Source organism: Hoplias malabaricus, chromosome 2 (assembly GCF_029633855.1).
Source record: "Hoplias malabaricus isolate fHopMal1 chromosome 2, fHopMal1.hap1, whole genome shotgun sequence".
In the NCBI taxonomy this organism is placed as follows: domain Eukaryota; kingdom Metazoa; phylum Chordata; class Actinopteri; order Characiformes; family Erythrinidae; genus Hoplias; species Hoplias malabaricus.
The window spans coordinates 38,056,171-38,071,902 of record NC_089801.1 but is presented as its reverse complement, the minus strand read 5'-3'; the positions used below and the strand labels follow the sequence as shown (position 1 = coordinate 38,071,902).

At 40.9% G+C, this 15,732-nt stretch overlaps 1 protein-coding gene across 1 annotated transcript in view; it reads left to right on the top strand.

The window, feature by feature from the left end:
* Positions 1-10,828, top strand: part of slc8a2a (solute carrier family 8 member 2a) — a 34,371-nt gene extending 23,543 nt beyond the window's left edge. The window contains exons 4-14 of the mRNA XM_066658988.1: positions 1,042-1,269; positions 1,603-1,884; positions 3,075-3,515; positions 3,736-4,082; positions 6,278-6,381; positions 7,391-7,408; positions 7,600-7,712; positions 9,339-9,438; positions 9,528-9,530; positions 9,799-10,071; positions 10,452-10,828. Of these exons, the coding sequence (XP_066515085.1) occupies positions 1,042-1,269; positions 1,603-1,884; positions 3,075-3,515; positions 3,736-4,082; positions 6,278-6,381; positions 7,391-7,408; positions 7,600-7,712; positions 9,339-9,438; positions 9,528-9,530; positions 9,799-10,071; positions 10,452-10,828 (2,286 nt within the window). The remainder of the gene's footprint in view (positions 1-1,041; positions 1,270-1,602; positions 1,885-3,074; positions 3,516-3,735; positions 4,083-6,277; positions 6,382-7,390; positions 7,409-7,599; positions 7,713-9,338; positions 9,439-9,527; positions 9,531-9,798; positions 10,072-10,451) is intronic.
* The last annotated feature ends 4,904 nt before the right edge of the window (positions 10,829-15,732 follow it).

Genomic DNA, 15,732 nt, shown 5'->3' with positions numbered 1-15,732 from the left:
GCTTTGCTCTTGAGCAGTTAAAGCCAAACCAGATAGGGTGAATTAGTTTGGTGGAAAATGTGACATCTGTCCATTTCTTCGGCCACTTTCCCACCAATAATTAACTCTTTACACCTTCGGAAAATCATCATGATCCCAAAAGTGGGGAAAAAAACTTTCCAAATGTTTGTAGATACTTGTTAACCACAGAAAACCTTTGTGTTACTTGTTATAACAGCTTTTTTTCCATTTCACAGGAATATGATTTTCCCTGTGAGACTCCCTCCTGCCCCCATCTCCTGTACTGAGCTGACTCTATACCATGTTCTTCTGCCCTCTGCTGCCTTTTGATTAGTTCTGCTGCCCTCTACTGCTGTTTGTTGGACACTTTTGCTGTATGTCTTCTGGCCTTTATTGCCCTCTCCTTTGCCCTGCTGCTCTAACAAGCCCCCTGCTGCCACTGAAGCACTGTCCTATAATTCTGTTGCCCATTCTGTGCTCTCTTATGGTCTACTGCCCTCTACCATCTATTACTGTGACTTTAAAGATGTTTTACCTATACCAGTCTTGAAGAGGATTGTTAAATGTATGAAGGTATGAGATAGATAGAGAGAGAGAGTGTGTGTGTGTGTGTGTGTGTGTGTTAGTTATCAACAGCATATTTGTGTTGCTGTGCAAGTGTGTTATTATGGTGTTAAGTTGTGCAGATGTATGGTCATTGGTTTGCTTTAAGTGTGTGTGTGTTATTTATAGTGTGTTTGTGTACAGCTGTGTTATTGATAGTGTTTACTGTATAGTTGTGTATGTGTGTGTGTTTGTCTTATTTCTGTTCTCTTATAGATGTATGGTCATGGGCTTGATTTAAGTCTGTGTGTATGTGTTATTTATGGTTTGTCTACAGATATATGGTCATAGGTTTGAAGGGTTTTTAAAGTGTGTGTGTCTTTGTGTTATATGTGTTGTGTTTATTAGCCTACAGCTGTGTTCTTGATGGTGTTATATGTGTTATTCATAGTGTGTTTATGTGTGTAGAGCTGTGTCATTGGTGGTGTTTGTGTACAGGTGTGTGGTCATGGCTTTGAGTCCGGTGAGCTGGGTCCAGGCACCATAGTGGGCAGTGCTGCCTTCAACATGTTTGTGATAATCGGGATCTGTGTGTGGGTGATTCCTGATGGTGAGGTGAGGAAGATTAGACACCTCAGAGTCTTCTTCATCACAGCGTCCTGGAGCATCTTCGCCTACATCTGGCTTTACCTCATCCTTGCTGTCATCTCGCCAGGAGTTGTACAAGTGAGTGTGGCTTTCAGGTGACTTAATAGCACACAATGTTTGAAGTGTTAGCTGGGAAAAATTATATATGCACAACTGCCATCACACACACACAAAAAAACACGACTGTGTTTGCTTCTTTAGTTTTAAAGTGGAATAATGTAGCTAAAAAGTAACAGATGTAATAAATCTTTCGATGCAAATGTATTGTTATTGTTCTGCTTTTACCATGCTGAGCTCTCCAGTGACACTTTGAGTGGCCTTTCCAAAAGACATGGTGGATGACACGTGAAACAATTTTGAATAGCATTTTAATTGCACCTGTGTTTAAATGTGTGGGTTGGTATGTTGTAGGTGTGGGAGGCCTTGGTCACTCTGATGTTCTTCCCAGTGTGTGTTCTGATGGCATGGATCGCTGACCGCCGGCTCCTTCTTTACAAGTACCTGCCGCGCAGTTACCGCTCCAAAAAACGCCATGGCATCATGGTGGAGACGGAGGGTGAGCTGACACCCAAAGGCATCGACATCATCCTGGAGGGAAAATACCACAGCAATCCCAACAGCTCCACCAGCAACTCTACCTCAAATATCATCAACATCGAGTCCAGCAAAGAGCCAGAGCAGGACAGAGAGGAGGTAGGCTCTGGTATAACTGGGAATTGTTGTCCTATTTTAGGGATTGCTAGACAAAAAAATAAGTACTCTGAAATCCTGGCTGAGGTTTGTTGCAGTAAAATACATTAAGGAATAATCCCTGACCTTCAAGTTGTTTGGCCACCATAGCCCAATGTAATGAAATTGCATTGCATTTTGGATATTAGAGTTGTGATTGCTACTCCAGACATGAGTTTAATAGATCAATATCATCCTCTCTAGTGTTTAAGACACTAGCCAACCCATCTGTTGAGTAGAATGACAGAACTGGCAATTAGTGTTGAGCTTCAGAACTGCTGTGTTTTCACAGTTTAAAATATAAGATGAAAAACTGGAAGGAAAGATGGGCTTATATGACAGAGATATTATTATTGGTGGGTAATGGCTTAAATACATAATTCAGATCCACTTTACTCAAAAACCATCACATCAAACAGGATGTCCATTACTGTTTGACTTCATCCACATTAAGCCTGACTACCATGCACTAATGTATCTAAAATCTGCTTTAGTCTATAGGAATAAAAGCATTGTTACAGTATCCCACATTCAGATGCATTGCCGCTGCAGGTTCCAGAATCCAATACATCATTGTTTTTTAAAGAGGAAACAATTTCAACCTCATGCAACAACATAGTAAAAAAAATTCTGTCTGTGCTTAAACTCCATTAAAACTGTACATTCATATACAGTGACAACCATGCCAATACTGAAGGTCCTAAGATGTCTCTCAAATATTTCCAAAACAAAACTAAGTGATTAAAAAGAATAATAGAATTGCTGTGGTGTAAGGTATTGTAGAAATGTTGATAAATGTGATTTTTTTTCTCACACTTTTACACAAGTGAATACGGTTCTGGGTCCTAATGATATGTCTTTGTCCTGCTTTGGTCAAAATATAGCAAGGATCAAACACCACAGCAGTGTTTTCTACCTGTATAAACAGCCCTATTCGGAATGGCCTCTTTCAGTGCCTGTTCCTTTAAATGCTAATGAGCTGTTCGCTATTCACCCCAACCCAAGCGCACAGCAGTGAGGAGTGAGGAAAAGCTCTGATTTTTAGCCATTTTGCTCAGTTCTCTTTGCTCTCTGCTCTTGTTTTCTCAGTTTTTATTCAGTGCTTTTATTTCTCCATGCTCGTTGTGTCAGTAAGTAATGGTCTGTTGTTGCAGGTGATCCGGATGCTGCGGGACCTGAGGGAGAAACACCCCGACAAGGACCTGGAGCAGCTGATCGAGATGGCCAGTTACTCCACGCTGCAGAAGCAGAAGAAGAGTAGAGCGTTTTACAGGGTCCAGGCCACCAGAATGATGATTGGTGCAGGGAATGTGCTGAGGAAACATGCCACAGCTGAACAGGTCAAGCGAGCATCCGGCAGCCCTCAGGATGAGCCTGGCAACTGCGCCCACCTGGCTTTTGAGCAGCCACAGTACCACTGCACAGAAAGCTGTGGGGAGCTCAGCCTCTGGGTCATGCTGCAGGGAGAGAGCAGCTCCACAACCTTCCTAGTGGACTACAGAACTGAAAACGGGTCCGCCAGCTCTGGAACAGACTTCCTCTACTGTGAGGGGACGCTTCAGTTCCAACCTGGAGACACCAGGAAGGAGATAAAGGTGGAGTGAATATGTGTGTGGTGTCATAACATCTTTTTACATTAGACTTCACTGATACTCTCATGGCTGATTGCCATTAAATCCTCATATGAATGTTCAGTTGTATATTTTCTGTTCTATTAGACAATGTTTTTAGTAGGTTGATGATGATGATGATGATGATGTTGATGATGATGATGATGATGATGTGTGTGTGTGTGTGTGTGTGTGTGTTCTGTAGGTGGGTATTATAGACGATGATGTTTTTGAAGAGGATGAGCATTTCTTTGTCCGTCTCTCAAACCTGCGAGAAGAGGGCGGGGCCAGCACAGAAATCGCACGATTGGTGGAGCCTATGGTTGCCACAGTGACGATCCTGGATGATGACCATGCGGGGATCTTCTCCTTTGGACAGAGGGAGCTCCGCGTGGCAGAGAGCTCGGGTCTAGTGGAAATTCCTGTCAACAGGAACTCAGGGGTCCGGGGAACGGTCACGGTTCCGTATCACACAGAGGACGGGTCAGCACACCATGGAGTCGACTATGAAAACACACAAGGAGAGCTGGAGTTCACCAATGAATTGACTTGGTACACACACATATACACAGACACAGACACACACAACAACAACAACACTATGAATGAAGTAGAAGCATTTCCATGCATTTACCAAACCGTTACAAAATTGTTGCAATCATCATTAAAACACAGGAAACAATTTCAAGGCTACCCTTTTACTAAACTGAAGCAATTCCAGGTATGATTTGAATGATATAGTAGTAAAACTAAGCATTTTCATTCCATTTCATATATGTAGTGTATTCTACCTGTCAATTATAATAAACATTTAGATAATTCAGTCTGTTCTTTACAGCTGCAAAACACATTTAGACGATTTTAGTTAGTATTTTTATGAAACAAAATGTATTTTTAGTTTTCCAAAAGCCTTTGCGTTCAAAATATGTTGGCTCAATTTTCGACATAGATTTTGTGATTCAGAGGAAGATGATGATGATGATACAGATAAGTGTGGGAGGTCTGTAGAATGACCTCATACCTCAAGCCAAGGTTCAGACAGTAGCAGAAACAACTGTAGTTCCTCTGAATATGGAAACACTGTTGTTCAGATTAACAAAAATGAGGTTTTGTGGTTTTGGTGTTTTTATTACCACTAGTTTATGAAATGTGATGAGGTCAGAGAGAAAAAAAGTTCTCATGGGTCAAGGACCTCTGGAGTAGTGTTTATCATCAGCTCAATGTTGTGTTTTCCTGAAACGTTCTGAAAAACAGAGTCTATCATTTGATATCAATTGTTTTATTGAAATCAATCAAAATGAATAAAAAACTGATGCAATGAACTAAATGAAAGACCAATTAAAGAAAAAAAAATTGGTAAATGTCTAAATATGATGCATTCAGGAAATATATGATCCAAAATTTAGAAAGGAACAACATTTAGACTTTTAGTTAAAGGGCTCATATAATGTGTGATTTTCAAAAAAATCTGTTTTATTGTATTATTATTTCATGTGTCAGGCTTTAAAGGCGTAGACTAAGGCTATATTGTACCCTAACTCAACCATAACTAGCACTAGCCTAACTCTAAACCTACCACAAATCTTAATAAACCCTAAAACCTGTTTTAACTCTTAACACTAATCTTAACCTTCCTCTAACTCTAATATACCTCTTAAACTAAAGGTTAAGGATTTAGATTAGGGGACACAATTTCTCCTTATAAAAAAGACAAAATGTGATATATTTTTGGACACCCCCAAACACACACACAGTTTGAGTTCTTCTATTTTTCTGAAAGAAAAAATAGAAATAAAAAAAATAGATGCGTCTGCTTGGCTGTGTGTAGTGGAGGGTTATAGAAAGTGACTGGGAGAGTTTGTTCTGTATGTGTGTGTGTGTGTGTGTGTTTTATTAATGTCGTAGCGTCTAGGGTGGGATGGATCTTCTTCCCATTAAATATGCAAGCAGTAAAAGCAGTGGCATTGTTAAGGCTTCACTCAGTAGTGGAGCCATAACAAAGCATTTGAAATCTTTATTTAAATATTTTCTCCTGGACTGACTGCCCAGTTCTGTTGTGTTGAATAATAGCTAATGTAACTAATGTTGGAAAAATCGCTCTCATTCAAGGGAGAGAGGGAGGGCCTTCTTAGACACAGAGGGAGAGCAGGGCCATTTGTACTGTCTCTACTGGATTCTCGTCCTCGGATGGCTGTGGCATCACTGGTGTTCCACACTGGAATATGTTTTGTTGCTAGATCTAATCCAAACACTACTATCTTGTATTTATGTATTGTTTTGTCTTTTCTGTGCTCTGCAAACCTCAGAATTTGCACTTTACACACCAATACAAATAACTAGACAGTTTGACAAATAAAGTGAATTAACTTTTACATTTTCTCATCTTTTACATCTTCCCAGTTACGTTTTTGGTACCAGGCAAATTTGCTCATGTTCAGTAATACAGTAATAATATTAATATTAATGAATGAATGCAATAATGTTTGACAGAGAGAACATTTACAGTGTGTTGATGTCATACTGCTGTTCATGTTATATGTGTGTGTTTTAATTATTCACTGTCTGTGTTGTTAAGTATTGATGCAAGTTCAGCTGTGATGTGATTTAAGTGGCAGGGTCTCCGTTAATATTTTAGGGGCTATGCTCAAAGGAAATAAGCACTTGTCTCTGTATGTGTGTCTTCTTGTGTGTCTGTGTGTGTGTGTGTGTTCATGTGTGTGTATGTGTGTGTGTCTGCATGTGCGCAGTAAGACTCTACAGGTGCACATCATCAATGTCCATGAATACGAAAAAAAAGAAAATTTCTACATCGTCCTTGAAGAACCGAGATGGCTCAAGAGAGGAATTTCAGGTGTGTGCGTGCGTGCGTGCGTGTGTGTGTGTGTGTGTGTGTGTGGATAATGAGAGAGAGAGCTATGGGGGGATGTCTTGACAGATGAGTGTGTGATTGAGATTTAATTTGTGACAAGCATCATGTTGCAACCTTTCACTCACCCTGTCCCACACACATGCACGCACACACACATACACACACACACACTCACACAAACACACACACACACACGCACACACACCCTTATCCCCCAGCTATCTCTAGTTTCAGAAGTAAAGAAAAAAAATCCTTGTAGGTTATTCTGTGTCAGTTCACCTATTCTCTGTCCAATCATGTGTTTATCCTCTGAAGCTCTAGTGGTCATTTCTCAGCAGAATGGAAATTAACTCTATTATATATGAATGATAAAATAATAAAATAATAAAATATCTAATTCATTGTCTGTAATCCTTGTTCAGTTCTGGGTCCCAATAGGAGCCTACTCTGAATCACTGGATGCAAGGCAGGATCACACCCTGGAGGGGGCGCCAGTCCTTCACTGGGCTAGGGTTACACACTCACGGACACATCTGAGTATCTAATCCACCTACTTACATGTGTTTTTGCACCGTGCAAGGAAGCCGGAGCACCCGGAAGAAACCCACGCAGACACGGGGAGAACACACCAAACTCCTCACAGACAGTCACCCGGAGTTGAAATTGAACCCACAACCTCCAGGTCCCTGGAGCTGTGTGACGGTGACACTATCTGCTGCGCCACTTCATGTTGTGAAAACCTTTTCACAAAGATAGCCATGCCGAGAAAATTGTACAGCTTTTTTTATATTTAGTATTTATTAATTGGAGCAAAGGATACAGCCAATTAAGATCCATGTGTTTGTGTCTGTGGGACTGGTTGTGATCAGATTATTAATAGAACATAAAGTGATTCATTAATCCATATTAATCCATCCATAAAAATGCTTAAGGGATTATTTACTGATTAAGTGATTGTTTAATTGATAGATTGATTTGTGTTTTGCTGCAGATTTGCTGTTAAATCAGGGTAAGTTGATCTTTTACTAAATTGATCTACTTTCCTGGAACTAACCAAATATAAAAAGAGCTCATATCTTTTGAAGAGCTCATATCTTACAATTGTATATTTTGTTTATTCGTGGCATTTAATAAACAGTAAGAAAATTAGGTCTTCTTTTTATTCTCTCTCTCTCTCTCTCTTTCTCTTCACACTCTCAGGGACCCCTTCTCCTGAGCTGGAGGAAGCAAGAAGGATAGCTGAAAAGGGGAAGCCTGTCCTGGGAGAGAACAGCAGACTGGAGGTCATCATAGAGGAGAGCATGGCCTTTAAGGTAGTTCCTTATCCTGAGTGTGTGTGTGTGTGTGTGTGTGTGTGATCGCACATGTGTGTTTCAGTGTTTGTTCATGCTAATCCCTGCTCCCCTCCTTTAGATCCGTCAGGGAATGGCACCCAATGGCACCTTAGACCCGGTACAGGAGGCTCCGCCTACCAGCATGAGAAGTGTTCATGGATTGGTCAGAACTTTGTGTCACTCTCTTTGATTGGATGCTTTCAAGCCACTGTGAAATTGACACAGATGTGATTGGATAGTCTGATCAAAGCACCAACCAATCAGAGACTTCTATACACTCTCAAGTCAGATGTGTTTAAAGACAACACCTAGTGATGCTCTTAAAAAGATTCACACTCAGCTCTCCAATGTCAAGAATTTGAGATGTCCCCCTCAATTCCAGCCAGCATGGGTATCTGTTAGTTACTGTAGTAGATTTGGACAGTTAAAAGTCTCCTCTAAGCTTGTTGAGCTGTCCAGTGGTGCAGTTTGTATAGATGTCAATGTTGGCTACCCATACATTGTACATAATGGAATCTTGTGCATCATTAACCTTTTGAAAATAAACAGCGTTTTAATAATATATAAACAGCCCATCAACCCATATGCAGAATGTGTTAAAGAGGACATATACTCCCTCTTCTCTACAGTGGAACACAGTTTTTGTTATTAATGAAACATCTGTGTCCTGCTTTGGTAAAAGCCCCACAGCAGCGTTATTCCCGTGTCTAAACATCCCTGTTCAGAACAGCCGTTTCTGCACCTGTTCCTCTCACTGTTCACCCATGACCCAAGAACACAGCAGTGAGGAGCAAGGAGCAGAAGCTCTTGTTTTTAGATGTTTTCACTTAGTTCTCTTTCTTGTCCTTTCACGGTTTCTCGTTTTTTTACTTGGTACATATTGTGTCTGTTTTGCTGTGATTAAACTTGTCTTTGTGCTCTCACGTAAACACTGGTCCAGCACTGTGATTGGACAGACTCAGATGAGGGGGCGGGGCAAATCTAAAACTCAGCACTTAACATCAAAAATCAAAGTCAGAGTCACAATCAGAACGGCTCACTATATCCCATGTTTTCTGATTTAGGCAGCACACAGAAAACTGACTGGGTGTCTTTGTTTCACAGTGTGTGTGTTGGTGGGCTCCAGGTCCTCACATTAATGTACACAAGAACTTAACAAGAAGTTTTATCATTATATGACCCCTTTAATTCCGAATGAGTAGTGCTGCCACTGAAGCAGTGTTGTTAATAAACACATTTTTGAGAGTGTGCATTTATTGGTGTGTGAAGTGTGAATTGAACAAATGACACTATTTTTTCTCTCTCTCTCCTTCTGTTTTAAATGACAGGATGCACTACTACTGATGTCATTCATTCATCTCTTCTTTAATTTCCTTCCATCTGGTATTCATTGATCTGTTCGTTTTTTTTCCAATTTCTTCAGTTTGTATGGTTTTAGGGGTGTTTTTTTTCAATTTAATTGAATTAACTTCTTTTTGTGTGTTTTGGGAGATTTCTGACAGAGTAAAACACAGGAAATTTACTTCATAATGAGTGATTACTTCATAATGAGTGATTATTTAATCCACACTTAGAACACTAATATGTTTGTGTGTGTGTGTGTAGAATACAGTGGATCGTCTGATAAAGGACACTAATCTGGCTGAAGTTATCGGCACACATTCGTGGAAGGAACAGTTCATTGAGGCCATCAGTGTTAGTGCAGGTACTTTGTGTGTGTGTGTGTGCACCAGAAATAAATCATATTATGGAGACCAAAACCTGTTTACTTGCTCACATTGTGGGAGCTATTAGCTGGTACTAGAATGTAAAACATTACATTTTAAGGTGAAAGCATGTTTTAAGGTTGGGTTAATCATAGGGTTAAGTTTAGAGTGTAAGAGTGTTTAATGTTTATAGTGTAAGAGTGTTTAGAGTGTAAGAGTGTTTAGAGTGTTTAATGTTTATAGTGTAAGAGTGTTTAGAGTGTAAGAGTGTTTAGAGTGTTTAATGTTTATAGTGTAAGAGTGTTTAGAGTGAAAGAGTGTTTAGAGTGTTTATATTAACAACCTCTTTTTTCTCCCAGGAGATGAGGATGAGGAAGAAGGGACGGCGCCTCGGCAGCCATCCTGCTGTGATTACTTTATGCACGTGATGACAGTGTTCTGGAAGGTTCTGTTTGCCTTCGTTCCTCCGACAGAGTATTGGAATGGCTGGGCCTGCTTTGTGGTGTCTATCCTAGTTATAGGGTTCCTGACTGCTGTAATTGGGGACCTGGCCTCGCATTTTGGCTGCACTGTGGGCCTCAAAGATTCTGTGACTGCCGTGGTGTTTGTGGCCCTCGGGACCTCCATCCCAGGTTTGTGTCTCTATGCCTGTGGCCTTTAAGGCCATCGTCTCTCCACATTTAAACCTGTTTTGGAACCATTGCTTTAAGGAAGAGAAAACACACTACATTATTTTATTTCTTTCTGTCTGTCTTTCCCCTTCTCTATTTCTCTTTCTCTCACCCTCACTCTCTTGGTCTCTCTTCTACTTCTTCACTCTTTATCACTCTCTTTATATACATCCATCCATCCTCCTCATTTGTCTCACTTTTTTAAACTTTCCTTACTGCCCTCTCGACTTAACTCTTTCTCTCTCTTCCAACTCCCTATCTCTCCATTTTGTTATTCATTCCCTCTTCATTCCACTTTCTCTCCATCCCTCATCCTCTCCACTCTCTCTCTCTCCTCCCAGATACCTTTGCAAGTAAAGTAGCAGCAAAACAAGACGAGTGTGCGGACGCCTCTGTGGGGAATGTCACAGGTAGCAACGCTGTTAATGTCTTCCTGGGGATTGGCGTGGCCTGGTCCATCTCTGCTGTATACTGGGAGATCAAAGGCAAGGCGTTTGAGGTGGAGCCAGGCTCTTTGGCCTTCTCTGTCACGCTCTTCACTATCTGTGCCTTCATCAACGTAGGCATCTTGATGCTGCGGCGACGTCCCTCAGTGGGTGGAGAACTGGGCGGGCCCAAAGTCACCAAGGTCCTGACCAGTGCACTCTTCATCGGCTTGTGGCTGCTTTACATTACCTTCTCCAGCCTGGAGGCATACTGCCATATCACTGGCTTCTGAGCTCAGACACTCTCACACTTCACAGAGGCTTCGTGCACCAGCATGTGGCCTGTCAGTCATTACCGCAGTATTGATTATCTAGAAGAAATATATTTAATATGCTGTATGCAAATGAGCATCTAACCAATTCATACATTGAGGGGTGAACTTTAAATTTCAAACACAAGTTTGAGTCATTTGTAGGTGAGTGTGAAGTAACTCTTTGAGCAACTTTAGTGTGACTCGAGTCTGAAACATGCCAAAAACAAGAGCAGCATAATTACTAGGGTTAGGGTCCATTACACTAATGGAGTTCAGAGTCAGTGGAGTTGTCAGTAAATATATTCTTAGTACTAGGAGCCACAGAAACAAAAATGGTTAGTCCAGAGTGCAGAATAATAATGTGGATTAGTAGGAAGTCAGATATAAAACAGCGACAATGAGTTCATCTTAATGGTGTAAAGGACAGTATTGACTGGACATGTAACAGTATGGATTAGTTCAGCCCAGTTCAGACAGCATGATATCAGTGTCCCTGCAGTAACGAGACTCGTTGTAAAGCCTTATTGCTGTCGGAAGAAATGACTTCATATGCCGCTCCTTGGCACAGCGCAGCTGTATCAGTCTTCCACTGAACCTGCTTCTTTGTTTGTCCACTGTAGTGTGCAAGGGTGTGAAGCATTGTCCATAATAGCCAGCAGCTTATTAAGTGTCTGTTTTTCTGCCACCACCTCCAGAGTGTCCAGTTTGACTCCTAAAACAGAGCCTGTTTTCTTAATGTGTTTGTCCAGTTTGCCCCAGCACACAACAGCACAGAATATATCACTAGCAACGACAGACTGGTAGAATGTCCAGAGGAGTTTAGTGGACACTCCGAAGGACCTCAGTTTCCTCAGAAAATACAGACAGCTCTGTCATTTCTTGAACACTGCACAAGTGTTAGAACTCCAGTCCAATCTGTCGTCCAAGTGTATGCTCAGGTAATTGTAATTAACAACCACCTCAACTTCCACTCCATCAATGGTGACTGGCGATGGGACAGGTCTAAGTTTCCTGAAGTCCACCACCGTTTCCTTCATCTTACTGATGTTGGGTTGCAGATGATTCAACTCACACCAGTTGACAAAATCTAACACCAGCTCCCTGTATTCGGCTTCCTGCCCATTCCCGATACACTGCACAATGGCAGTGTCATCTGAGAATTTCTGCAGATCTCATGTGCTGGAGTTGTATCAAAAGTTGGAGGTGTAGATGTTGAACAGGAATTGTGCTAATACAGTCGCCTGGGGGGCCCCACGCTGCACATGGCAGTGTCTGAATCACAGCCCTGCAGCTGTACATACTGAGGGCCACCAGTCAGGTAGTCCATCATCCATGAGATGACTTAATCCACCTGCATCTGTCACAGTTTCCAGTGCTGCCTGTTGTGTCCACGTGGGAGTACACTTTGTCCAGCAGGTGGACAGCCGCATCACCCACTCCAATGCCATATTAGTATGCAAACTGCAGGGGGTCAAGGGCAGATCTTACCAGTGATTTCAAGTGGCCCAACATCAGTCTTTCCAGAGTCTTCATAAGGTGGCAGGTCATGACAACTGGATGAAAGTCATTCAGTGTCACTGGATACTTCACAGGAACCATCCAGGAACAGGAACCATGAAAGAAGTTTTCCACCTGACGGGGACCCTCACTTGGCTGCAGCTCAGGTTGAAAATATGCTGAAGGATTCCACATAGCTGCTCAGCACAAAGTTTCAGGGCCTTAGGTTGAATGTCATCTGGTCATATGGCTTTACACTGAGATTCCTTAGCTCCTTCTTCACCTGGTCAGCAGTGAATGTTGCTGCTTTACTGTTGGGCTTGTCCTGAGTGGGGTGGGAGGAAGGAAAGTCAAGGTCAGATGAGGTGTAAATGCTTGGTGTGGAGGACATATGGGTTGTGAATAGTGGTGGCTATTGTCTTCCTCAGGTGTTAAGAGGTGAAGTCATTGGAGATGAAGTAGACAATGGGGCAGGAGGAGAGTCGTTGTCACACTTTAGAAAATAAATGGTTTAACTTATTCACCCATTCACGTCTATCTTCTGTTGTTGATCTAGAGCTGCTAGGATTGAAACCAGTGATGTCATTCAGGCCTCTTCACATGCATTGTTTTGCTCCAAACCTTTTTGAACAAATTTTGAGTTCCACTTGCACCCTCTTGAGCTCATCCTTGTCCCCTGACCTGAAAACTCTCTTCTTCTGGTTCAGGAGAGATTTTAGGCTGCGTTTGACAAAAGGTTTGTTGTTGGGGAAGCATCGGATGGTTTTAAAGGGTACAAAAGACTCCACACAGAAGTTAATGTAGTCTGTGATATATGTAATCTCATCAATGTCCTGATGTGGTTCACAGAGAATGTCCCATTGTGAGGCCTCAAAACATGACTACAGTGATTCCAAAGCCTCAGGTGACCACTTTCTCACTGTCCTTGGTGAATGTGTTATGTGCAATGTGTTGTAAATCCCTGCTCAAGACCTCCTGACCAGTCACAAATAGTCCCGGAGCTTTGTTTTTTAATGGTTCAATATAATTAAATCACATAATTAAGTGTAATTAAAACACTTTGGGCAAAATAATCCACCATTTTATGACTTGCCTCAAACTTACACTTAAATAACATCTATAGATGTTTAATGGAAAAAATGGCAACATTTTTAAAAGTGTCTTTACTGTTTTTAAACTCTATTTCTGTCCTGGCTGTTGTAAACCCCTCTCACACTTCATTGCTCCCTTGCTTCTTAACACTGACATAATAGTGTCTTGGTTAAATAGATAATGATGCTACAGGGAGGTTTAACTTCATTGTATTAATTTAAAATGCTCAAGCCAGGATATTTGATCTGAATATTTATAGTACACAGCACGAAGACTCTGATTGGTTTGACTGCTCATTTGCATATTGCAGCCTTCTGCGATATCAGTATTACAAATACCAGTATTGTGATAACAATCAACAAAAAATTCATTGTGCAGCACCTGAGCTCATTTAGAAACACTATCTCATGCATACAGCATCTTGAACTCACATGTCACGCTCACGGGTCCCAGTAACTTCCCTCACACAAACATGATTCACACGCACACTTGAGCACAGCAGCGCAAAGAAGAGAAAGAATGTAATCAGTGCTAATGTTTGTGACATACAGTAGCTATATTTTATTTTCATTGTCTTGTTTTGCAGTCGTTGGAAACTTAGTTACTGAGAGCTGTGTGCAAAAGTTTGGTCAACCTTGGTCAAATCTTTTAAGGGTTTTATCAAATATCTAAATTAAAAGTGCACATCTACTGCAGTGAATTTTTTTTTACATATTTTAATGCACAAATACTGTTTGTTTGCTGAATTTAACATGAAATTAAAATAGAAAGATGAGCCAAATTAATGCAAAATCTATTCATTTTTTTTACAATGGTGTAGACTCAAGGGCAGCACACTGGCACTACTGTTAGTGTTGCTGCCACAGAGCTCTGGGTTCCTGGGGTTTTGTGTTTAATGCTTTCTGGACAGGCTCTGGGCCTACCGTGATGCTGATCAGTGTTTACAGATTATTGTTAAATGTTAAACTCAGCAGATGAATAGAAACTGTGTTCTAAAATTAGTAGAAAATGTCATCTTAAAGTGAATACCTTGTAGATGATGTGTGTACACTTTCTTGTTTCAAAATTTAACAAAACATGTCATTTAACAATGATTCTCCAAAGTTTTCATATGATTAAATGATGTATATCACTGAGGTTTAATGGCAGAACTCATGGAAGGTTAGCTGAAGCACTCCCACCTCCCTCAACACTTGCTGGTGAACTTTTACAGAGTCACCATCGAAAGCATCCTGACATACTGCTGCACAGTTTGGATCACCAGTTGCACGGCACAGGACAGGAGAGACCTGCAATGAATGGTGAGAAGTGTGGGAAAAAATCATAGGAACTCCACTACCCCTCCTCAGTGACATTTACAACAGCCGACTCCAGAAAAAGGCTATCAGCATTTCAATGGACATTACACACCCTGGACACACTCTGTTTTCCCCCTCTAAAAAGAGATTCAGACAATTAAAAGTAAAGACAGAAACAGAGCTTCTTTCCCCAGACTGTGAAAGCCATCAACCCATCAGCCATCAACACCCCCCCCCCCATTCACTTGAATGACGTTTAGCTTTAAACACTGTTGTTGTCACTAAAGGCATGACATAATGAACAAGAATCTGAAGCGACCATTTATTCTAATATTTACACGACTTAAATCAAATTACTGTATTATTCACTGAAATGGATGTGTCGTTGTAAATTTGTTGACACTAATGTATCTCCTGAGTAGAAACCTGCTGTTGCAGCTGTTTATGTTCACAACTCAAACAATGGAGTTCAAACCAGGAATTCACTCATATCCTGACTGTAATTTTATTTTCAATTTAAATGAAAAACTCAACAAGTATTTCATAATAATAAAATCACAAACAATAACATTGCACAAAAGCATGAATCACTATTTTGTTTGTTTGTATCAGGCCCAAAGGTTTAAAGTTTTTTTGTTCTTTGATACAGTGTGTGTGTATATGTGTGTGTTAGTGGTGGCGGTGGTGGTATTTATTCCTGAGTGAAAATGCAGTTATGGTTGAGAGATTCTGCAGTGAAATTGTCAAGAATACAGATTCAGACAGCCAGAATTTCTGACATCATACCAACCCTGTCCTCTTACAGGGTTTTAAGTTCCTAGGGAGCAGCAGATGGGTGATTTAAGAAATAGGTGGGGACTAGTTGCATTTTCATATGTCTATGAGCAAATCAAAGATGCAGCACAGCAATTGTATGTAAAAGTCAATGGAACTCTAACAAGAACTAACGTCACAACAAAACAAAACAAATCCAAAAATCTCAATGATAAAAATCGC